Below are 25,854 nucleotides of genomic sequence, written 5' to 3' on the forward strand. Positions count from 1 at the left end.
TGTCCACTGCCTTTAACAAACTAGTTTTAAAACTGGGCGTTCTACTTTCACAGAATACACTGTTCCTGAAAACCAAACTTCAAGATTAGGGCAAAGTGAATAACAGCAAAAGTCATCAGTTACCTAATGGGTTCTGTCTAACTACTAATTAACTGACAAACTGTTTGTGTGTTCCCTTAAAAAGGGGATATAAGAGCAAGTGAAAGGGTCTTACCGGTCGTTTAAAACCAGCAGGGTCAAACAAACTCGACCCTGCAGGGTTTTTAAGACGTAGTCTCTACTCTGTTTTCCAATTCAGAAATATCTTTTTTTTTTCGTTACAAAGTGTAATAATATTTTTTTAAATCTGTAATCTTTCTCGAATTTGTGGGCCTAATTTCAACTCCCTAATGCTCTGTTTCATGTAGGGTCAAATTGCACCCGAAGCTCGGGGGCTGTGCTAAATATACATTTTAATTGAGTAACAGATGTATTGGTTGCGTTACAAGTAAATTAGCCCCTGAGTAAGATAGTGCATCAACACGTATGTGGCTTTATTTGAGCTTCAGTCATGTCTTCATCAGGGGTCTTATTTGGGCCCAATTTCAAAGCGCTGCTAAGCAAAAAAATTTGCTTAGCATGAGATTTCTCCCTTGATAAAAATACTATTACCAACCAATTCTCCACGTGATTTTTTAGGATAAGCAAACAGCTGAATACCAGTAACAAGCAACATGAAACAACAGGAAATTTGTTGGTAATCCCGTTTTTATCAAGGATGAAATTTCATGCTAAGCAAATTTTTGTGCTTAGCAGCGCTATGAAATTGGGCCCTGGTCGTAAACAGCCATGTGACCACCTTTCAACCAATAGGAATGCCTATCTGATGGGGGTAATCGATGTTAACAGAATAAAACTTTTTTAGAAATCTGTGTGGAATACCTGTGATATTTTTCCAATATTTGACCATGACCGGCAACAGATCCTTGAGCTTAGCTTGGTGCAACGTGGCGATATGAGTGAGCATAAGAGAGAATGTACTTTCCCATACATCATGGATGTACTTCCAGGTACAAGACCCTATAAAAACACAAACAAATTACATCAAGGTAAGTAAATTAAAAACCAGCAAGGCAGTTTTTCAGCACACAAAAAATGTATGAGTTAAACTAACTCACAAACAGTTTTGATACATGTGTCCAGTAAAGATGGTTCACTCGATTAACTCTCTACTATAAACAAGTATCTAACTTAAAAGAAGTTCAGTATTTGTCAACAAATGTTAAAGGCAGTGGACACTATGCGCCTTATTTTTGACCGCGCGAGGGCGCTATAAATAGTATTTTTATCACTTCCGGGGGTATACGCGATTCGCCCTGCACAAATCAATAGGCGTTCTGTCACTTTTGTTGCGCCGTAGTTTCAATTTGCTTTAGAGGTGGATTATAACGGCTCCTTTAAAAGTCTAATTGTCTGTGATGGATTAGATGTCTGTGGTGGTAATGTGTTCCAATCTTTAATAGCTGTTTTGGGTATGAATGAATATAACCCCGGAAGTGATTGAGAGCGCCCTCACGCGATCAAAAATATGGCCCATTGGTAATTGTCAAAGACTAGCCTTCACAGTTGGTGTATCTCAACATATGCATAAAATAACAAACCTGTGAAAATTTGAGCTCAATCGGTCATCGAAGTTGCGAGATAATAATGAAAGAAAAAAACACCCTTGTCAACCTTGTGCGTTTAGATGGTTGATTTCGAGACCTCAAGTTCTAAATCCGAGGTCTCGAAATCAAATTCGTGGAAAATTACTTCTTTCTCGAAAACTATGGCACTTCAGAAGGAACCGTTTCTCACAATGTTTTATACCATCAACCTCTCCCCATTACTCGTAACCAAGAAAGGTTTTATGCTTATAATTATTTTGAGTAATTACAAATAGTGTCCACTGCCTTTAAACACACTTATTCATTTTAGACAAGCAGTTATAAAAGCAATCATAGTTATTCACATTCCAAAGGCACTTCTGGTTATTCGAATCAACACTATAAATGATGGATTCTTTTTATTACAATATAATCTTCTTCTTTTTTTTCTTCTTTTTTTTCTTTTTTTTTTTCTCTGCATTATTTTTATACCTTGTAATGCGCAGTAGAGTATATTTATATAGGTAACTGCGCAATATAAATGTCCGTTTTATAATATAAAATGTTACCATCTGTAAATGCCAACGGAAATTCTGCTTCGATAGAAAATAGATTCTGAAATAATAATAATAAGATTTGGAATGATGCCAGCCTTCTGTTCAACATCATTTCCTTTAATAGCTACAAATTAATTTCCGGGCTGTCTATGGCTGATACTTCCCAATAATCAAAACGAACTCGTCCAATTAGTTCTGTAACCCCAGATGATTAATTAAAGGTCCATAAGAATGAAACCTGACGCAATAGTCTAGGTTCATAGAAGCCAATATGGCTATTTGTGTTGGATCAGTTCCTGCAACTTGAGATTGACCAATTAATCTTTCAGACACTTGGCAGAACAAATGCAAAGAGTAACTGCTATGAACTAGATGTAAAACTATACATTTGAACTGAAGAAGCACTTAAACACCTTGACCTAAGTTTTAAATTTCAAAAAGATTGGGAAATTGTTGACTTTTTTCCTTTCAGCAAATAAAGTTGTGTGATGAGTAATCAATCATTGGAAAAGAAAAGAAGGAACGGCAACTGTTTCATTTTGTGCTGAACTCTTCGATGGAATATTGGAAGATCCTCTCACTGTCAGTGTGTACACATAATATGTTTTACAATAAATCAAAAAATTATTCCTATGCTGCTGATTGAACTGAATTATCAATCAATCCCCAAGGATACAGTGTGAGCATTTGGTTGCCTGTCAGGAATTTCTACCTCGGCAGGCATGACGAGCATTCTACAAAGAAGGCAATTTTATTAGATGGAAACAATTGTTTCTAAAGACTTAAAGTTAGTCCTGCTTACATAAGCGCAGCTTTATAAAGCAACCAAAAAACTGAGCCAAATGGAAGGTACACCAGAAGTAATTCAGCTTTTGCTGTAAATGGCACAGTTTTTGAGATAATGCAAATAACATATCCAGCACTAACTTACACAAACAGGAAAGTTACAGACATCCAAGCTCAACTTAATATCGCCATAACTGTAAATTTGATACCCTGTGGTTTTACATTACAGACCAGTTATTGTTTATTTGAAAAGTGGATGGATTTGAAAACCTTGAAAGGCTCCATGTGATCAGCCTCCTACGCAAGTAACCGCTATGACAGTTGTATACATTGCCCTCAACCAGCTAATCTAGCTGGATTTAGGTTTCACTTTTAATGATCTGACTTCCGATCATGAAATTGAAAATCTTGATTTATAAAACACCTGGGGCCAACCATTTAGATTACTGCATGGTTTCATGGTTGCAATCTGCATGACCACAAGGGGACAAATCAGCAGTGGTAGTAACTCAATGCCAAATCTTGCTAACTTAAACATTCATTTCTTATCACTGGGGACATTTTTAGAGCAAGTTTAAATCCACACTGGTTTGTTTTGACACATGAGCATGTATGCATCTATTGACAGTAGAAATTAGCCAATACTCCTCTTTAAAGGCAGTGGACACTATTGGTAATTACTCAAAATAATTATCAACATAAAACTTTTCATGATTACGAGTAATGGGGAGAGGTTGATAGTATAAAACATTGTGAGAATCGGCTCCCTCTGAAGTGACGTAGTTTTCGAGAAAGAAGTAATTTTCCACGAATTTGATTTCGAGACCTCAAGTTTAGAATTTTTACTTTATGCATATGTTGAGATACACCAACTGTGAAGACTAGTCTTTGACAATTACCAATAGTGTCCACTGTCTTTAACAAATCCTTTACTAAATGTAATTATCTGTAGCCATTTGCTTTAAGGGCCCAATTTCATAGAGCTGCTTAAGCAACAAATTTTGCTAAAGGAAAAAAAATCATGCTTAGTAAAGTCAGATTACTGGCCAAGACTCCACTCAACTGTTATGCTAAGTAAACAACAGCTAAATACCAGTCACAAGTAATGTATATGGCATGAAATTTTGGCCAGTAACATGTGTACAATATAAGCAAGCTATTCTCGTGCTTAAGCAAATTTTTTGCTTGAGCAGCTCTATGAAATTGGCCCCAGGTCAGGACAGGTGCATGACATACATTTGTGTAATAGGTGTTATAACGACCCTTACCAATATTCTGCCCTTTCATTGGTTTAGAGTGCGTCACATGATATGTCTTAGTTTTACTAGACGACGGTCGTGTGATAGTGCATCGGTTTGCCGTGTGATAGTGCATCGGTTTGCCGTGCGCTAGTCCAAAGACTATCACTCGGTGATCCCTGGAGGGTTCTATTTTCCCTCGGCTTCGCCTCGGGATAATAGAACGGTCCGGGGATCACCTCAGGAGTCATAGTTTTAACCATAGCACTCGAAGCAGTCAATATTTGTATACTATCACTGTTGTATAGTATACACATAATGAATGTTTATGAGTGCAATGGTGCGAATATGTTCATGAGTTGAAAGATGGAATGTTCTATTTAACGAGGCGGAGCCGAGTTGAATGGAACATTCCAGCTTTCAACGAATGAACATATTCGCACCATTGCACGAATGAAAAACATTCATTATTTGTTTTATATAACATCCAAGTAGAACTTTGTCATTTTGATTGAAAGAAACAACTTTCAAAACAAACAATTTCAACTGTAGAAGCCGAATGCTAGTAATTTTACTATGCCTTCTTGCAGTAACACCTGCTGCATTACCAAAGACACGCGCACGCAGTGATGTTTTTACTCAGCTTTTTCATTCCATCCGAAAAGTACCATTGCACGCTGGCAGCGTGCCAGCGTGCAATGGTACTTTTCGGATGGAACGAAAAAGCACGGCGAGTGACTCAGCGTGCAATGGTACTTTTATTTGCTATCACGTGACGGACAATCCTCCAATCAAATGGCAAGGATCTGCTTGGGTGTTATATAATAAGCAACATTAATACTAGGCATATACAACTTGGCAGTTATTTGTAATTGGTAATTGTGCGCTCATGTTTGCGCTCATCATTGTATCCAATCCAAACCTAAGAAAAAAAGCAAAAAATCAAGAAGAAGGAAACAATGGAAACAGGTAGCTGCAGGTAACGCTGCATGTAGATCCCTCAGGAGTTTAATACAATGCAGTACCTTCCTCTCGTAGATGATGATTCAGTTTACATAACAAATGGTAAATATTTCCTGTTAAATGATAATATGCAGCTGTCCCAAAGCAAACAAATGGTCAGTGTATTCCCATAGGATTTACCTCAAGCTACAATTTGGTATTTTTTTAATAAGAAACAGCAACAGTCAAAGGAAGGTAATTGGCTCCTTGGTCAGTTTGGATGGCTGCTTAAGGGCACTATCATACATTGTCACATCATGATGAGTGCAGCATAAATGAGTGCACAAATAGTTTTACAATTTTTTAAGTCTTTTTTATCTGGCTGTAGACTGGGTGACTTACAGTAAGTACCTCATGAGCTTCAACATGCTCTGATAGGGCATATCGTCAACAACAAATACCATAGTTGCACAACTTAAATTTTCTGTACACCAAAAATAATTTAGTTTCAAATTGCAAAGAAAAAGAACAAAATGTGAGGTCTTCATGTATGCATACCGAATACACGAACTGAAATATTGAGTCCACCAATTCCTTTCAGAACCACACATACTAAGAAGAGAGATTTCACTTTGGAGTCAGCACATTCTTGTATTTATGTTGAACTGCAAAATGCTCTTGTACTTACCTGTTGCCTCTGTGCTGGATACACCAAGCAATCTACAAGCAAGCACTAATTCTGTAGTGTCAATATTAGCGGTTGGAGATTTGTTAGGATTCTGTGTGCGCTTGTAAGCTTGAAGAAGCTGTAAGATATCTCTGTACATGGTAAGATGTGCTGACAACTGTAACCGAATCTTTCTTTGTTCTTGGGTAGATGTCACTGAGAGGTGATGCAAGAGACCTGAGATGTGCTCAACATCAATCAATCTACAACATTAAAACAGACCATACACATGATATTCATTGATTAGAAAGTTACAAGTTTTATTGTATAGTTAAAGGCAGTAGACACTATTGGTAATTACTCAAAATAATTATTATCATAAAACCTTTCTTGATTACGAGTAATGGGGAGAGGTTGATAGTATAAAACATTGTGGGAAACAGCTCCCTCTGAAGTGACGTAGTTTTCGAGAAAGAAGTAATTTTCCATGAGTTTGATTTCGAGACCTCAGATTTAGAATTTGAGGTCTCAAAATCAAGCATCTGAAAGCACACAACTTCATGTGACCATAGTGCGACAAGGATGTTTTTTCTTTCATTAATATCTTGCAACTTCGACGACCGATTGAGCTCAAGTTTTCACAGGTTTGTTATTTTATGCATATGTTGAGATACACCAACTGTGAAGACTAGTCTTTGACAATTACCAATAGTGTCCAGTGTCTTTAAGTTCAATAAATTATTAATTATTATTATTATTACTTACAGAATTTACTTATCTTGCAAGAAAGAAAACTGAGTCTAATGTCAAGTAGTGATGACTATCCAGCTAGCTGGTTGTTCCAGTTTATGTTTAATAATGGGGTCACATCAGAAATTCCAAGTTTATATGAATTTAGCTATTGCATGTACATGCTGATGAAAGAAAGCGTAACATGACAGGTGTTGTGCCGTTCATATTGGTTGAAACGATACAACGTCACATGTGCTTTGCTTATTGCACAGAAAACAACACCTTCTTATACCATAACTTTCATTTCACTCAGTCGATTTTATTTCAAAATTCACAATTCGGCGCATTATTTGTATAGATTTTAGAGAAACTTGTTGAAACATATTGAGAGTTTGAACAAATAAATATCAATTTACCCATGGCATATAATTGGCACAATACAATGTCATCAATTAAATGTCATAAAAGGACATGAACCAAATGTCATTTCAAACACAGAAACCATGTCAAGTTCCCTTTAATACTAGCAACATACACCAATGTAGGGCAAGGAAATATTTTTCACTTCAACTTCTGGTTTCGATTGAAAGATGGGGTCAAATTGGGTTCATTGGGTCTGTACACTTACATGTACATGTATTACCTTTTATTTTTCACTACTTTCTGATGATGTATAGGTTGTAAAGATCCATAAGGTATTGTTACAAATATTGTGAAATTGTTTGAACTATTCAAATTTAAGTTAATTTAATTTGACACATGATGTCATCATGATGTAACTTAAATGTTATCTCAGGAAATTAGAACTTGTTATGAATGGTGTAATGAACTGCTGGACAGATAGATCTGGGGAAAACCCCCCAAATGAACGATGTACAATATCACTAGTTGTTCTGGTGCCAAAACAACCAATGATTTGATGCAGTTATTAAATTCATTAAAATCCAATACCTTTGGCTCCTCAAAGACAAACCATGATGCAACCTCTAACCTGATGGGCAGAGGCAGTTTGAATCCTTTGTATTAGCAGCAGATACTGCAAATGCATTGGTTTTAAAGGAACACATTGCCTTGGATCGGTCGAGTTGGTGTTTGAAAAGCGTTCTGTAACCGTTTATTATAAAATGCATATGGGTAGAAAGATGTTGTAAAAGTAGAATACAATGATCCACACAAATATTATGCCTCAAAATTGCGTGGTTTTCTTTTTACCTCGTCGACTACACGGTCGGCCATTTATGGGAGTCAAATTTTTGACTCCCATAAATGGCCGACCGTGTTAGTTCGCGACGTAAATGGAAACCCGTGCAATTTTGAGTGACACTTGTGTGGATCATTATATTCTACTTTTAAAACATCTTTCTTACCATACGTGTATGCATTTCATAACAAACGGTTTCAAACGCTTTTTATAGACCAACTCGTCCGATCCAAGGCACTGTGTTCCTTTAATAGATGCTTTTTTTGCATCAGGGATAAAGAATATAATTTGTATTTTACCCCTTTCAGATGTTTACAAAGCACTGTACTGTTAAATTGTTGCAGTACTCGCTGCTAACACATAGAACTCAAACTGTCTCTAGCCACTTGGCTTGCTCGCTGGTCTAGTGGTGAGACATCTGCTCTAGCAATGCAAAGGTCATGAGTTTCAGTCCCACGCGAGAGATTTGCATATTAACTACATTTTCTCCCAGACTTCATGAAACTTCAGTATACAGTGCTCATTACGAATCGGTGTGAGGGTAAAAACAAATTATATTCTTTATCCCTCGATGCAAAACTAACATTGATTAAACTGTACTTCTTGTGAGTGAGTTCCTGTGATTGAGACAGAGGGACCTGGGGATAAGGCCTCGTCCCTAAAGCTATGACTGCCTAGATATACATATAGGATTCGCACTACACCAACTCATGTGTGCTTCCAATGTACATGGATCATTCCGATGGCCAATACTTCCATATAAAGTTACTTTTAGGAGTAGCCACAGGTTGAACAGTAACTCCTGCTGCAAAAATATTTGTGGGAATGAACAAAAATTCTTTCCATACATACTATTTTCATTTGCCCAAGCAGTTAATTTATAGAAACAAGAATACCTTGTTATCACTTGATACTTGGAAACAAACAATAGCGATTCACGCTACATGTACTACTCCCCTTTTTTTTGGGGGGGGGGGGGGGGGCGGGGGGGATGGCACCTGAGGAACTACTGAATGATTACATACTGAATGGTTACATATATACTGCACACATATTTCTTAGTGGATCACGCCTCGCATGTCATATTTAATTTTGACATATGTTTAGTGCCGCGATGCCCAGTAACACTTGTCTTATAATGATTAATAGACATGTATGTAGGACACTTGAAAACTTCTCAGCAATGTTTCACAGGACAATTTCCAAACTAATCATTCCTGTCTGTCAGTTCGTCCAAACAAAACAAGGTCCGTTCATGATGCACCGCACAAGGTTAGTGTCAACGGAGTCGTCAACATTGTTTAGATAGTGTCTAAAGAGTTTTCAGTGTTTTAGGTGGACAAGTTTCTGTTTTTTTGTGTGTTTGTTGTGAAAAAGTTGCTATGGCAAAGATCTTTGTGTGTGTTATATAAAACAAACTCTGAATGCATTGTGTTTGTGCATAGTCCAAGATCATATTCACTCCAAAATCTTCGCCACGTGAAATGTAATAGTCTAGATTTCACCTTTTGATTATAATCTGCGACAACAAAATCGCATGAACCCAATATTTGTATTTGATCATATGCGTCGTAAAATATCTCGTTGAAATAACCCTAAAATGTTTATACAAAATCCACATCTGGTAAACAAAATAATGAGCGTTTTGAGGATGGATTATGAATCGTGTTAACACATTCTCACCTGATCAAGCTTTGGTTAATGTTGTATTCATCCATAGATGGCTTGGTTTCTTTGGGAGACAAAGCTAAGAGATTGAGGAGAAGTCGACATATTGCTGATATGAAGCTTGGAGTAACTACACTGATGTAACGTCCATTGGAATGTGGAATGCTCACTGTACTACTGGATTGAGATGAGTCAGGTCTGCTGGAACCTGTTACATTCAAGTCAAATCACAACATTGTAATAAAATCAAAAAAGAACTCTCAGTCAGAAGCTTCCTACTCCTAAACAAAGAGCTTTTATTCAAAGTCACACATTGTTGAAGCTTCTTACACCTTGGTAATCTGCATCTAATCATTATGATCTTAGATAACTTCCACTGATTAAAGGAACACGTTGCCTTGGATCGGACGAGTTGGAGTAAAAACTTTGACTCCCATAAATGGCCGACCATGTTAGTCGACGAGGTAAAAGGGAAAACCGTGCAATTTCGAGGCATGTTTGTGTGGATCATTGTGTTCTACTTTTACAACATCTTTCTACCCATATGCATTTTATAAAAAAAAGTTACAAACGCTTTTCAAAGACCAACTCAACCGATCCAAGGCAACGTGTTCCTTTAAGGTTCAAATGACCAAATTGTGTGCAATAGTTCATTCTGCAATTTATACGCCCTCCTCATTCTTTTAAAATCTTCATTTTATTCAAGCAATAAAAACAACTGAAACTTAACAAATATATGTACATTTTTACAAGTTTTTTTTCTGTAAACTTTTCTTTGTCATATGAGCATACATTCAATACACAAAAAATGTTTCTGGGATAATTTTTTAGCACTGCATGAAATGCTTCAGAAGTCAATAACATTTTAGTATTAGTTCCATACGTCATTTTTGGCGTGGTTTGGGAGGGCACATCGCTTTCATGACAGTTTTTGTTTTAACTTTTGCCTTACCCTGGATGGCCCCTGCCAACAAAGAGTTATGTCCGAAGATTTAAAATATTTTATTTTGTTAAACTTACCTTGATGCATTTAAATTTGCAATATTCAGACATTGTGTACGTTTCATTAAAACATAATAAAGCTGTTCACTGAATTATTTCTTAGCTTCATTCTCCTGAAGACGATCAGAGCATACTGATTGAAACGCTGATTTTTTAATAATAATAATAATAATTGATTCTTGTATCGCGCTTAATCCCAGCCCGAAGGGCATATCAAAGCGCTTCTGACATTATTACCCCTGGTTGTCGACCAATGGTTCTTTTCAAAACACTACTCAAAAGAGATTTACAAATGGTGCTACTGTAAATTCATCTGATGAAAGCTTTTTTTTTTTTACTATTGTAGCACCAACCATTCCAGGTTAATAAAACCTTTAGTTATAAAACACTTGCAGGGCCAAATTTTTAAGAGCTGCTAAGCACACAAGTTTGCTGAAATTTTTGCCTTAATAAAAACAGGATTACCAACAAAATGTCCACGTGATTGTCAGGATAAGCACACAACTAAGTACAGCTACATGTAAGTACCAGTAACAAGCAATATGCAATAAATGGAAATTTGGTTGGTAGTCCCGTTTTTATCAAGTAATAAATTTCATGCTAAGCAAATTTTTGTGCTAAGCAGCTCTATGAAATTGGGCCCAGGACAAGAACGGCTTACCTTGATCATTCTGCAGAGTGAGTAAGGTGTTCACTTCATGATTGCTGTTAACTGTAGCACTCAAAATCTATAGCACAGAAAAACACATCTCTACATCTTTAACAAACTCAAAAATGTGTGATACAGAATATCAAGCAAAGCAATTAAAATCATGACGACAGAAGTGTTTACAAAGTGTCCTGGCCAAGCGATCTAGTGCACTGAAATCAAGTTTGGGTGTTGTTGCAGAGTGGTCTAGTGCACTGGACTCAAGCTTGGGTGTTGTCAGAGTGTTGTTGCAAAGTGGTCTAGTGCACTGGACACAAGTTTGGGTGTTGTCAGAGTGTTGTTGCAGAGTGGTCTAGTGCACTGGACTCAAGTTTGGGTGTTGTCAGAGTGTTGTTGCAGAGTGGTCTAGTGCACTGGACTCAAGCTTGGGTGTTGTCAGAGTGTTGTTGCAGAGTGGTCTAGTGCACTGGACACAAGTTTGGGTGTTGTCAGAATGTTGTTGCAGAGTGTTTTAATGCACTGGACTCAAGTGTTGGTGTTGTCAGAGTGTTGTTGCAGAGTGGTCTAGTCATTAATAATAATAATAATAATAATAAGACTTGTAATGCGCACATATCCACCCTGCTGGGTGTTCAAGGCGCAGTCATTGGGTTCAAGCTTCGGTGTTTTCAGAGTGTTGTTGCAGAGTGGTCTAGTTCACTGGACTCAAGTTTGGTTGTTGTCAGAGTGTTGTTGCAGAGTGGTCTAGTGCACTGGACACAAGTTTGGGTGTTGTCAGAATTTTGTTGCAGAGTGGTATAGTCATTGGACTCAAGCTTGGGTATTGTCAGAATGTTGTTGCAGAGTGGTCTAGTGCACTGGACACAAGTTTGGGTGTTGTCAGAGTGTTGTTGCAGAGTGGTCTAGTGCACTGGACACAAGTTTGGGTGTTGTCAGAGTGTTGTTGCAGAGTGGTCTAGTGCACTGGACACAAGTTTGGGTGTTGTCAGAGTGTTGTTGCAGAGTGGTCTAGTGCACTGGACACAAGTTTGGGTGTTTTCAGAGTGTTGTTGCAGAGTGGTCTAGTCATTGGACTCAAGCTTGGGTGTTGTCAGAATGTTGTTGCAGAGTGGTCTAGTGCACTGGACACAAGTTTGGGTGTTGTCAGAGTGTTGTTGCAGAGTGGTCTAGTGCACTGGACACAAGTTTGGGTGTTGTCAGAGTGTTGTTGCAGAGTGGTCTAGTGCACTGGACACAAGTTTGGGTGTTGTCAGAGTGTTGTTGCAGAGTGGTCTAGTGCACTGGACACAAGTTTGGGTGTTGTCAGAATGTTGTTGCAGAGTGTTTTAATGCACTGGACTCAAGTGTCATCGCATTGACCCAAACACTCTCTAGCATCCAATGGTTCTTCATGCTCCCACGCCATCGCATTGACCAAAACACTCTCTAGCATCCAATGGTTCTTCATGCTCCCACGCCATCGCATTGACCAAAACACTCTCTAGCATCCAATGGTTCTTCATGCTTCCACGCCATCGCATTGACCAAAACACTCTCTAGCATCCAATGGTTCTTCATGCTCCCACGCCATCGCATTGACCCAAACATTTTCTAGCATCCAATGGTTCTTCATGCTCCCACGCCATCGCATTGACCAAAACACTCTCTAGCATCCAATGGTTCTTCATGCTCCCACGCCATCGCATTGACCAAAACACTCTCTAGCATCCAATGGTTCTTCATGCTCCCACGCCATCGCATTGACCAAAACACTCTCTAGCATCCAATGTTTCTTCAATTTTGTTGTCGCATGCAAAGTAACAAATACTACAGGCCTGTACATTGGAAACGATATGATTGTGTGTGTGTGTCACATGGGATCATGCATTGTGTACATCGTGACTGGTAGTTGGTCAGCTTTTCGCTACACTTTTGAATTCGTTTATCCGAACAATTAAAATGTAAACATGGGTCGGCTGCATGATCAGTCAATTAACCATGTATGTAACCCTTACCCCCCAAATTTTAAACTGGATTCACATTGAACTAGGGGAGGTCATATTTTGGCCTTCAAAAGCAGAAAACCCCCAAACGGCAGGAAATTTTCACACTTGATATGTATAATAGAGAATAATATGTGGCTTTGAAGATGTCTAAAGAAAGTGTGTGTTTCTAGTACATAATGTTTCAGTGTAATCTCCTTTTTATATTGTATAATAATATTTTTATCGTTGGCAGGGGTCTGGTTTTACACATCTTTTGATGACAGTTTTATACTTTTGTTTTAACCTTGACAGCCCCTGTACAATTTGTAACTATTGTGTATGTCTAAAGATTTAAAATAAATAAAAAAAATTAAAAAAAATACCTGAGGCTGTAGACCATTCAGTAAGAAAGGTTGTTCAATGCTTGCAGGTGTATAACTACCACTGTCACCTTGATTACTACCAAGATCTGTAAATATAATACAAAGACATACGTTATATCAACATTCCAATTCCCTGGAATAGTCATGAAACCAAGCCTAACCAAACCTACAACTCAGTTCTGATTTGCTAGCAACAGTTAGGTCATCGTAGCTGAATCCATCTTGTAAAATCCTTTACCAATGACAGCAGCTCAGTTTTTGGTTTACGTTGCCAAAATGCATACCTGCATTGCTGAACTTTACTAGTTTTCCACTGTAATTGTCCTGAGAGGCAAGTTCACATCTGGGATGCAATGGTTGATTACAAGTTGTTGCTTATGGTAAAAATAAAAAATAAATGTTCTTGAAAGAGGAACAAAATCTTAGTGCTTTTTATGAGAAAAGTTGCCTTTAGTTTGGTCAGAGTTTCATTGTGACATCAACCTTAAGGTGTTCTGAAAATTATTCCATTGAGGGGGCTCGGAAAAACTTTGGAGACTCTAACTGCAAAAATGGTTACCAAGTATTGCTTAAAGGCAGTGGACACAATTGGTAATTGTCAAAGACTAGCTTTCACAGTTGGTGTATCTCAACATAAGCATAAAATAAACCTGTGAAAATTTGAGCTCAATCGGTCATCGAACTTGCGAGATAATAATGAAAGAAAAAAACACCCTTGTCACACGAAGTTGTGTGCGTTTATGGTTGATTTCGAGACCTCAAGTTCTAAATCTGAGGTCTTGAAGTCAAATTCGTGGAATATTACGTCTTTCTCTAAAACTATGGAACTTCAGAGGGAGCCATTTCTCACAATGTTTTATACCATCAACCTCTCCCCATTACTTGTCACCAAGTAAGGTTTTATGGCAATAATTATTTTGAGTAATTACCAATAGTGTCCACTGCCTTTAAGAAATAGCAACCTCTGTTAACATAGATATTGCCAATTATTGGTTTTTCAGGAAATGTGTCCACACCCTTACAAATGAAAACATGTTTTTCCTAGTCAGAAATAGGATTCAGGTTTCTAAAAACAAAATCAAAACGAAAGGGAAAACCTTTGGCCCTTTTCAGTATTAACTTTGGACCATATCATCAGATTGAAGTGGACAGCAAAATCTCATTTTGAGGTCTCGAAATCAAATTTTAGTGGAAAATTATTTCTTTCTCAATAACTATGTTACTCAGAGGGAGCCGTTTCTCATGTTTTATACTATCAACAGCTCTCCATTGCTTGTTACCAAGTAAGTTTTTATGCTAACAAGTATTTTGACTAATTACCAATAATGTCCAATGCCTAAAAGTGTTAAATTTTATAATGTTTGAAGGTTTTATGCAAGATTCATAAATACCTTAGACAGTTTCGCTATTTCTATTGGTGGAGAGCGCGTCATGTGGGTGTGTATAAACCTTTGTTTATGACCAGTAAAAAGTGTTGAAACGTGGGCGTGACACGCGAGCTTGCATTTGTGCTTACATGTATGAGACAGTTTCTTCACTCCTATTGGCGAGAGCAACGGCTGAAACAGTTGTGCCACATCACGCGATACGCGCACAGCATTCCCTTATAAGGAGTTGTTAGCCCGAGGGCCTTACCATTTCATAGCTGGAGGGGTGTTGTGTTGAAAAAAATCATTGAACAATTATAATTTCTGCATTTTTTTTTAACTTTTTGACCAAAAAGTTTTGATGTTTTTTGACCGAAAAGGTAATTATGAATGGGAATCAAAGTGTGTTGAATCAGTTTTCAACTAGTGGTTTAAACCCGCCGAGGCCTGGTTCTTGATAATTTACCTTGACTTTGTCGTGGTAAGATTATCAAGAACCAGGCCTCGTTGGGATTAAACCACTAGTTGAATACCTCTTCACCACACATTGATTCCCTTTTTCAATAATAAAAAACTGTGTCGTACAACAATTAGAAGGTGTTTAATTGTTCTTTTATCCGAGTCCAAGTATAAGACTAACATACTCCATGTTAAAATGCTGTAATTTAACAGTTTGAATTATTGAAAAAGCATCCTCGATCCCTGTGGAAATGAACTGAATCAATCAATCAATCAATCAAGAGTTTAGAAAACGCTGCTCTATTTATACACACATGCTGGGTTAGCAGCAGTTGCACTGCTTTGCAAACAACAAAATGGTGTAGAATGAGATGTGTTGGTACCTGTTGTAGTTGTTGTAGATGGAGCTGATGCGACACTGCTTGATGCTACAGTAGACTCTTCTACAACACTGACTGGTTGGATGCTAGCATGACCGTAGTAGTAACATAACGACAACCTCAAACTTTCATATACATTGTAGTGTTTCAGTACAGCAAGAAGGGCTGGCAAACCGCATACAGAAACCTTTGAAGAAGAAAGACAGTTTGAAGGAATGAACAAAATAAAACATCAGGGATGTTGTCCAATCTTTAAAAGATGATAAGACCTAAAAAAAAACAGGTAACCAAAGATAATGCAGTACCCTGACACAAGAAAAAACATCTATGCAATCAAACAAAAGATGTATATGTGACGGTCATGAACTATTGCATATGCCCACAGTCCATTTTTTATTTAACTTTATCTCTCTTATGTAATACATCCAAAATAGCGCCCTCCAGCGATCTCATTTTTGCGGGCTTCAATTCATGAGATCCTTAGACAAAGACCTTATCACAGAGTGTTATCTTCGTCAACAGGTAATTATGTTTTATATTGTTTAATGCTTACCTTTGGCATTAATATTGTTTAACCAAATCATTGATATTATATTCCGTTTACCGTCATAGTTTTAGTTGTACATATTTACTGTTCAAATCTTTGATTTATTGGCTCGTTTGCCATGGATAACGGAGTCAAACGTGGAGTTACCCTTAGGTCATGCTCATGCCTTAAGACAAGTATTGTATTCGTTGTAAATTCCATTTGGACAAGTTAGTCCCTTTAGTTAAAATATATGTGTTGGTCATCTATAACAAGCCCAGCCCATACTTTATGTATATCAAAATGACCGCCTACCTTTGTGTGTTGGTCATCTATAACAAGCCCAGCCCATACTTTATGTATATCAAAATGACCGCCTACCTTTGTGTGTTGGTCATCTATAACAAGCCCAGCCCATACTTTATGTATATCAAAATGACCGCCTACCTTTGTGTGTTAGTCATCTATAACAAGCCCAGCCCATACTTTATGTATATCAAAATGACCGCCTACCTTTGTGTGTTGGTCATCTATAACAAGCCCAGCCCATACTTTATGTATATCAAAATGACCGCCTACCTTTGTGTGTTGGTCATCTATAACAAGCCCAGCCCATACTTTATGTATATCAAAATGACTGCCTACCTTTGTCTGTTGGTCATCTATACAAGCCCAGCCCATACTTTATGTATATCAGAACGATCAACTACCTTTGTCTGCTAGTCATCTATAATAAGCCCAGCCAATATTTTATGAATATCAGAATGACCGCCTACATGTACCTTTGTGTGTTGGTCATCTATAACAAGCCCAGCCCATACTTTATGTATACCAGCCTCTTCTGGGTTGCCACTGTGCTGATCTTGGCTTAACAGGTTCACCAGCAACAAAGTTGCCTGTTATAAAACAAGAAATATAAGCAAAGTAGGATTTTAAACTTTACGTGATTGAGGTTTGTTGAACACCAAGTGTATCAGATTTCACAACAACGATTACAAATATTACACAATTGGCCAAATGAACAGATTATTTCAACGGTGTTACTACAACACTACAAGACTGGTTTTGTTTGAATAAAACTTGAGTGTAGAGGATACATTATTATTTGCACAATCTGTGTACACTATTAAATTGGTTCCTGCAATATTTAGAGTGTCCTGCAAGTTGACGCACAAGTAAAAGTTGCAAATTCTAGAAAATTGGGAGATGTTTTAATTCTGACATTTCTTAAAAATCACTTATAATACTAACAGACTTACTTTTTAATAACCATACTTTTTGTAGTTCTAATATTTTTACAATTGCTTGGACATCCTATTAAGATTGTAATCTACTTTACCTGTTGGCGGACAATACTGCACTCTGATTGGTCAAGAAGAACTCCAAATGCCATGGCCCATAATCCACCTGGCAGATGCTCACAACCTGTTGTCACGGTAACACGTCCTTCTTCAGTAGAAGACAAAATGGCTGCTATAGCTAAGCCAGCTGCTCTCACCTACAAAAAGGACAAGCAATATTGCATGCTAAACCATCTTCAGACGTTAAATATGAACACTAAAAGAAAAACACAACTGGAATCCAAGAGTATTTAACATTTCACACAAGTTTAAGACCTAATCATGGCTAACATTAAATCACAATCTTGAAGAGTTTTGAAAAAATGGTTCATTTATACGTGTATGTACTTTTTGTAGGACAAAAAAACACAATGTCCACAGATTTACCTTAAACTTACACAGTTTGAAGATAATGATAGTAGAAAGCTTCCCTGAAAATATTACTTGCTCAGGTGCTGTAGTTTTTTGGAAATGAGTAAAACAATGCCATGAAAATAATTTTTGTCTCATAAGACAAAAATTATTTTAAGCATGAACAAACGTATTTTCATGACATTGTTTTACTCATTTGAAGGGAAGCTTTCCACTATCACCATCTTCAAACCCTGTACGTTTTATGTCTATACTATCACCATCTTCAAACCCTGTACGTTTTATGTCTATACTATCACCATCTTCAAACCCTGTACGTTTTATGTCTATACTATCACCATCTTCAAACCCTGTACGTTTTATGTCTATACTATCACCATCTTCAAACCCTGTACGTTTTATGTCTATACTATCACCATCTTCAAACCCTGTACGTTTTATGTCTATACTATCACCATCTTCAAACCCTGTACGTTTTATGTCTATACTATCACCATCTTCAAACCCTGTACGTTTTATGTCTATACTATCACCATCTTCAAACCCTGTACGTTTTATGTCTATACTATCACCATCTTCAAACCCTGTACGTTTTATGTCTATACTATCACCATCTTCAAACCCTGTACGTTTTATGTCTATACTAGCACCATCTTCAAACCCTGTACGTTTTATGTCTATACTATCACCATCTTCAAACCCTGTACGTTTTATGTCTATACTATCACCATCTTCAAACCCTGTACGTTTTATGTCTATACTATCACCATCTTCAAACCCTGTACGTTTTATGTCTATACTATCACCATCTTCAAACCCTGTACGTTTTATGTCTATACTATCACCATCTTCAAACCCTGTACGTTTTATGTCTATACTATCATCATCTTCAAACCCTGTACGTTTTATGTCTATACTATCACCATCTTCAAACCCTGTACGTTTTATGTAATCTATACATTTTGAAAAAGTACCCAAATTCTTTAAAGGCACTGGACACATTGTCAATGACCAGTCATCTCACTGGGTGTATCTCAAAATGCATAAAATAACAAACCTGTGAAAATTTGAACTCAATTGGTCATCGAGATTGCGAGAGAGTAATGGAAGAAAAAATACCCTTGGTGTGTGATAACTTCAAGTTCAGATGCCTTAAAATTCGAGACCTCAGCTGAGATCTCCAATTCAATTCAATTATTTTAGTGCAAAAATTACTTCTTTCTTGAATACTACGTTACTTCAGAGGGAGCCTTTTCTCACAATGTTTTGTACTATCAACAGCTCTCCACTGCTTGTTACCAGGTAAGGTTTTATGCTAAAAATTATTTTGAGTAATTACCAATAGCGTCCACTGCCTTTAATACAGCAACAGTTAAGGTATTAAACTTTTCTTAATACTGACTTTGTGATGTGTTTTATAAAGGGAGGAAGATGTTATAGACTGACCTCAGGATCTCGATATGACCAAAGGGGAGTCAACCATCCAAGCCCAACATCTGCTTGCTCGTCTTGTCTCTGCCTTGTATACAGCCATTCACTTGGCCAACTCTTCATGAATTAAAAAAATACAAATAAAGTAACACAATTTGGAAACAATTTTTAAAGCAATTGCCTATAAAGTGTATCAAACGATAAGGAGCTTTATCAAGCATGATATAGATTTTAAAATGCTTGCAACAGAGGTTACAAGAATGTATTATACGACTCTTATTCAAGGGATTTGCTTAGTGTTTTTAAATCTATTTTCCCATCTAGTATAAATCACCCCAGGAAATATTCAAAAACGTTAATTACTACAAATTGACTTAATTTGTCAAGTCATGCCAGACACTAAGTCTCCAAAACCTGTTATTAATAGTGTTAAAGGAAAATAACATAACTATCAGTGTGTAAGTAATGTTATCTTCTAAATGTGTAGGATGGTATCAGTACATTTGGAACATTACAGCATTGAAGGGAAGGCTTTACCTCTTCAACATGACAATTTGGACACAAACAGTTTGATATATGCACAAAGTGTTTGGTTTGCAAAGTTTAGGGATACTTGATTAGGGAAAACACATGTAACTTACAATGAATATATGACACATGAGATTCTGTACTTATTTCTATACATACATCAGTCTTTTGTTGAACCTAACTCACTACATTTCAGCATATTTCACAATTGCATTGAGTGTAGCAGGTATTATTTAACAGTCAAGAGTTTGACCTCTAACCTTTTGATGAGACCTAGTGGCCATCTCATGGGCTAAGTGACACAAGCAGAGAGTGGCGCTCTTTGTTACTCCTTTGCCCATATATGACATGGCTGTCCCTCCTCGTCCTACATGGAAAGCAGATACTACCTGTAGAGAGATACATATTCAGCCGTCGATTTCACAAAGAGTTAGGACTCGTCTTATCTCGAGTTAGGACGAGCAACTCGTCCTAACTTACGATTAATCTTAAGGTCTGCATGCTACAGTGCAGGGTTGGGACTCGTCCTATCATGTTAGTCCTAAGATTAGTCTTAAGTTAGGAAGCGTTTTGTGAAATCGACGGCAGTTACAATATTCATTCCTCATGCAAGCATGAAAATCATTTCCTCGGTTTGCTTACATGAGCAAATTTTAAAATATAAAATACACAACACAAATAAATACTAAAAGCAAGACAGCAGATACACCGAAAAATTAGAACAAGATGCAATCAATAAATTATAATAAAAATTAATGAAATTTAATGGGCAATACAATATTAAAGCCATTGGACACTTTCGGTAAACAGTATTGCCCAAAGGCCCACACCTCGTGTATCACAACTTATATATAAAATAACAAACCTGTAAACATTTAGGCTCAATCGGTCATCGGAAGCGGGAGAAAATAACGGGAAAACCCACCCTTGTTTTCGCACGTTTCGCCGTGTCACAACATATGTTCAAAATAAATTTGTATTTCTCGCTCTCGAGAATTGATATTGTTTTAATGTTTTCTTAAAAAGTAAAGCATTTCATGGAATAATATTTCAAAATAAGTCTTTCACCATCACCTTCTGTAAACCCTGTAAGTTATTTGTGAATCTGAAGGTGTATAATGGCTTTAAAACATAAAGGGGAAGGGATAAAGGAGATAGTGGTGTGACAGAGGGAGCAAAGTGACATGACATAGGGAAGATGCAAGGACATATAGAGAATGAGGAACGGGAGGGAGGGGAAACAAACATGGGTGTAAAAAAAGACCAAGGGAAGAGTACCAACTTAACAAGGATGGCTTGTACAATCTGTGATGCTGTATTTTACACTTGCTTAGTTAAGTTCCATAAATTTGTTGTTTGGGAGCATTATATTCCTGATATTCAAAAGAGCCTGAACAACTTCATGCCAAGTGACATACATGTAAGGTCTTGTCAAACGACAAAAAATCTCTGTTAGACACGTATACGGTTTGTGTAATGTGGACTGACCTTTTCACACTACAAATTTTCAATCTGATGACGATCCAGATTGAGTGCTTTATCCGTGTTTGAGATTTCAACACGGGTTGCATTTCAATCCGTTTTAAGTGTGCATGGTGCAGTAGTTGTTTAGCGCATAAAGAAGTCGCATAAAAATATCGCCACACAGCATCACTATGTGTCACTTCGCGCCAGTATGCACCAGTAGTCACCACATTGCGTTGTGTGTAAGACCCTGCAGTTAATATTAAAATGATCACACAATTCATGGATCCAAAGCTGCATGTGTAATGCAGAAGCTGATTTCAGGCGTACATGTAGCTAGTGTGAAAGCGAAGCAGATTGTACCGAGTTGTAACTGAAACCAGTCAAGTTTTGACCCGGATCGATAGTCAATAAAGTGAAAAGGTCTATACAAATACAAACATGACACCGGGTGGTTTGTGTTTGTTTCAGTTGTAACGCGAAGGAACGCGTTGCATCGCGGGCATGCCCGTGACATAATTTATTAAAGTTAGGCACTAACCTCTGTCAAAGTTAGGCACTAACCTCTAGCAATGAATTCAACAGGAGTTGAAAAAGTTAGGCACTAACCTCTAGCAATGAATTCAACAGGAGTTGACAAAGTTAGGCACTAACCTTTAGCAATGAATTCAACAGGAGTTGACAAAGTTAGGCACTAACCTCTAGCAATGAATTCAACAGGAGCTGACAAAGTAAAGCACTAACCTCTAGCAATGAATTCAACAGGAGTTGACAAAGTTAGGCACTAACCTCTAGCAATGAATTCAACAGGAGTTGACAAAGTTAGGCACTAACCTCTAGCAATGAATTCAACAGGAGTTGGCAAAGTTAGGCACTAACCTCTAGCAATGAATTCAACCGGAGTTGACAAAGTTAGGCACTAACCTCTAGCAACGAATTCAACAGGAGTTGACAAAGTTAGACACTAACCTCTAGCAATGAATTCAATAGGAGCTGACAAAGTTAGGCACTAACCTATAGCAATGAATTCAACAGGAGTTGGCAAAGTTAGGCACTAACCTCTAGCAATGAATTCAACAGGAGTTGGCAAAGTTAGGCACTAACCTCTAGCAATGAATTCAACAGGAGTTGACAAAGTTAGACACTAACCTCTAGCAATGAATTCAACAGGAGTTGACAAAGTTAAGCACTAACCTCTAGCAATGAATTCAACAGGAGTTGACAAAGTTAGGCACTAATCCTCTTGCAACGAATTCAACAGGAGTTGGCAAAGTTAGGCACTAACCTCTAGCAATGAATTCAACAGGAGTTGACAAAGTTAGACACTAACTCTAGCAATGAATTCAATAGGAGCTGACAAAGTTAAGCACTAACCTCTAGCAATGAATTCAACAGGAGTTGAAAAAGTTAAGCACTAACCTCTAGCAATGAACTCAACAGGAGCTGACAAAGTTAGACACTAACCTCTCAATGAATTCAACAGGAGTTGACAAAGTAAGGCACTAACCTCTAGCAATGAATTCAACAGAAAGTGACAAAGTTAAAGCACTAACCTCTAGCAATGAATTCAACAGGAGTTGACAAAGTTAGGCACTAACCTCTAGCAATGAATTCAACAGGAGTTGACAAAGTGACATACTGTCTCCATCTGCCCAGTCTAGACTCCAGCCAGGCCTAAGATCAAAAACAGCAACAATTAATCGTTCAATATTATCGAGAACATTTCAATTATTAATGTGAAACAAATAATATCCACAAAAATCATCTAATTTTTTTAAGTTTAAATCATGGCACTGTTTTTTTTACCAGTTGAGTACCTCATATTCCACGTTTTTGCACAAACTATGCTTGAGTGGAACATTTATCAGCTGGTAATCCATCACAGATTCAGATTTTATCATGTTCTTCACATTTCGCAAAGTGAAAACATTCCACCTCGTAGACGACAGTTGGACGACAAGATTTGAAAGTGTGAGTTTATATGCTGGTTTTAACATTTAAAATAACATCAAATAATGAATAGTGTGAAACACCATAGATCCTTGTCATTTGGAGTGGAGGATTGTGGGTCAGGCAGCATTCATCACATTTATTATTCAAGCTATTACAATGTACATGGACCACGTCATAAACCATGCAGCTTGATACTATTCACTCTGCCAAATCTGCATTTTTGTCCCAACCTATTTTAATATTGCATGCTAATATGGAAATATTGACTGCGCTGAGGGGCACAGTTAAAATTATAGGCCCAAGGTATTGGCAAAACCATGACTATGCCTGAAGCGAAGCTGAGGGCATAGCAATGGTTTTGACATCATCGAGGGCCTTTAATTTTAACTGTTCCCTGATTATTAGCCAGTCAATATTTCTTTTATATACCGAATAAAGATTCTTCTAACAACACTCTGACTATACGGTGAAAGGTTGTCTGTAAAGAAAGGTTGCGCTGTGACACGGAACGCTAGTGGTACATATCATGGTTGCGTTATTTTCAGAGCGGGAATAGTCATGACGAGATCTTGGTAGGAAAAGGGGGCATAGCTATTTCAATGACTCAATTTTTTATCAATCAGATTAGAGGATCTATACATGAGGTAGATAAACATAACTATGCACGTGTACATAAATACCTACACACAGTTGTACAAAACGCCCCAATAGTGAATGCAAGGTTACAGTCTTGAACATTTGGAAAACTGTTTGTTTTTTGCTTCTAAGATATCATGATGTTGACATACACTTCATACCTTGCAGTTACATGAACTAAAGCATGTAGTGTGTTCTCCAATGAAGGAAGATCATAGAAATGAGTAGCATCGGCAGAGTTGAGACTCAATAGCAAAGCATGGGTTAAGGAGCCCCCTAAGTAACCAGTCTTCCTTCTCCTAAAAAATAACAAAATAAACGTACATGTTTAGCTATGACAGGTTGTTGGTAAATATAAATGGATAGTAAACCACCAAAATATTAAAAGTAGAAAAGTCAATCTTCATGAAAAACTGTTTTTGAATGTCAAATCCTGAACTGTGTTTAGAAAAGAAAGAGTGCATAATTAGTAACAGACCCAAACTAAATCAGTTTCATATGTTACGTTTCAACAATTGTTGAACACCCTTAATTTTACAACGAGTGAAATCAATATCGTAAGAAAGAGTACACTTTAGTAAAAAACAAAAAGGCAAACTATGATAATGTGAATGTTTACTTCATTGATCATCACGATTGTTTTTGGTAAAACCAATATCAAAATGTCTACAAACAAAATATGTTACCAACACAAACTCCCAACAACATGTAGGTCATCATCTGTTATTAGGGACTTTTCGTTTTCGACGACGGATGGTTCTGCGACGGTAAAGATGACATTTGGCGTCATCTGCGCATGCGTCGGCTTTGAGGACGGTCGTCCCTCAATTTCTACGACAGTACTTGGGATGAATCTTCGTTGTGCTGAAAACGACAACGTTTAGCTGAACAACCGTCGCAGAACCATCCGTCGTCGAAAACGAAAAGTCCCTATTATTGACCTACCAAGCTTGGCATGACAGAGGTAAACTCTGTATATAGAAACCCAGGAAAGCCAGTAGTTGTTTATGTAGTAATCGTTGTGATGTTGTAGACACATCCTCATGCCTTCCTTGTCTGTCACTCTCTGTAACATCATGCTTAGATCGAATAACTAGATCTGTTATTGTACACTTTGGATTGCAGGACATATTCCCCAACCAGTGTAAGAAGTCGGTATGTGGTGGGTGCAAAGCCAGTGATTTCAGTAGGAGCATAAGGAAGGATAGCACTTCAGCGAGTAACAGCTTATCATCAGTGTTTGATGGAAACACTGCAATGAATCTGAAAATCAATCATATCAATCAACACAACTTATCAAATATCAATGTATATTTGGTTTGCGGTAACACCATGTGTGTATCTTCTTGCCAGGTAGAGTTGTTCTTAGGGAACTGTCTTGCTTTATTCTACTGCCGTGGAGTAGATAATCGGAGGTTCGGGAGACTTCTCAGTTCTGAAAAGAACTGTCCTGCTTTTTAACTATTACCAGGGCGGATGGTATAGAAATTAGACTGGACTTCTACTTTAGCTTATAGGATCTTAATTAACTGTACTGCCACGGAGTCAGTTCTGAAAATTGGTCTCAGCGTTTCGACTAGCTTGCTCTAGTCATCGTCAGGAAACATGTGAAATTTTGGACCACTTCATTTATTTCAAATGTAAATCAAGTTTATAATCTAATTTCATCATAAGTGAATTGTCCGAAACAGCCCCACTTATCAGATAGTAAAGCAAGCAAATGACTAATTATAACCAAAGCGTAAATAATCAATTCTAAAACACAGATGTTGATAAAACAGTGAAATGTTAGGACACCTGATAACAGAACTAAACATGTAATAAGGGAATAAAAGAGTTCTTTAAAAAAGCCCTTTAAAACAGGCAGGGTCGTGGCCATGTGATAAAGGCCCTTAACGCACTGCCACGACCCTGCAAGGTTTTAAAAGAGCCATTAAAAAGACCAGTCACAACTCTTTAATTCCCATTCATAAATGCCCATTTG

General features: G+C 37.4%; 1 protein-coding gene across 1 annotated transcript in view; it reads right to left on the reverse strand.

The window, feature by feature from the left end:
• The window catches only part of LOC117288895 (rotatin-like), a 99,897-nt gene that overhangs the window by 31,386 nt on the left and 42,657 nt on the right, over positions 1-25,854 (reverse strand). Inside the window, exons 25-38 of the mRNA XM_033769765.1 lie at positions 24,816-25,133; positions 24,032-24,169; positions 22,880-22,955; positions 20,078-20,206; positions 19,305-19,406; positions 17,486-17,644; positions 16,929-17,042; positions 16,401-16,461; positions 15,624-15,812; positions 13,415-13,500; positions 11,080-11,146; positions 9,432-9,624; positions 5,837-6,078; positions 922-1,059 (exon numbers count right to left, since the gene is read on the reverse strand). Of these exons, the coding sequence (XP_033625656.1) occupies positions 922-1,059; positions 5,837-6,078; positions 9,432-9,624; positions 11,080-11,146; positions 13,415-13,500; positions 15,624-15,812; positions 16,401-16,461; positions 16,929-17,042; positions 17,486-17,644; positions 19,305-19,406; positions 20,078-20,206; positions 22,880-22,955; positions 24,032-24,169; positions 24,816-25,133 (2,012 nt within the window). The remainder of the gene's footprint in view (positions 1-921; positions 1,060-5,836; positions 6,079-9,431; positions 9,625-11,079; positions 11,147-13,414; positions 13,501-15,623; positions 15,813-16,400; positions 16,462-16,928; positions 17,043-17,485; positions 17,645-19,304; positions 19,407-20,077; positions 20,207-22,879; positions 22,956-24,031; positions 24,170-24,815; positions 25,134-25,854) is intronic.

This window comes from Asterias rubens, chromosome 4 (genome assembly GCF_902459465.1).
Source record: "Asterias rubens chromosome 4, eAstRub1.3, whole genome shotgun sequence".
Lineage (NCBI taxonomy): Eukaryota > Metazoa > Echinodermata > Asteroidea > Forcipulatida > Asteriidae > Asterias > Asterias rubens.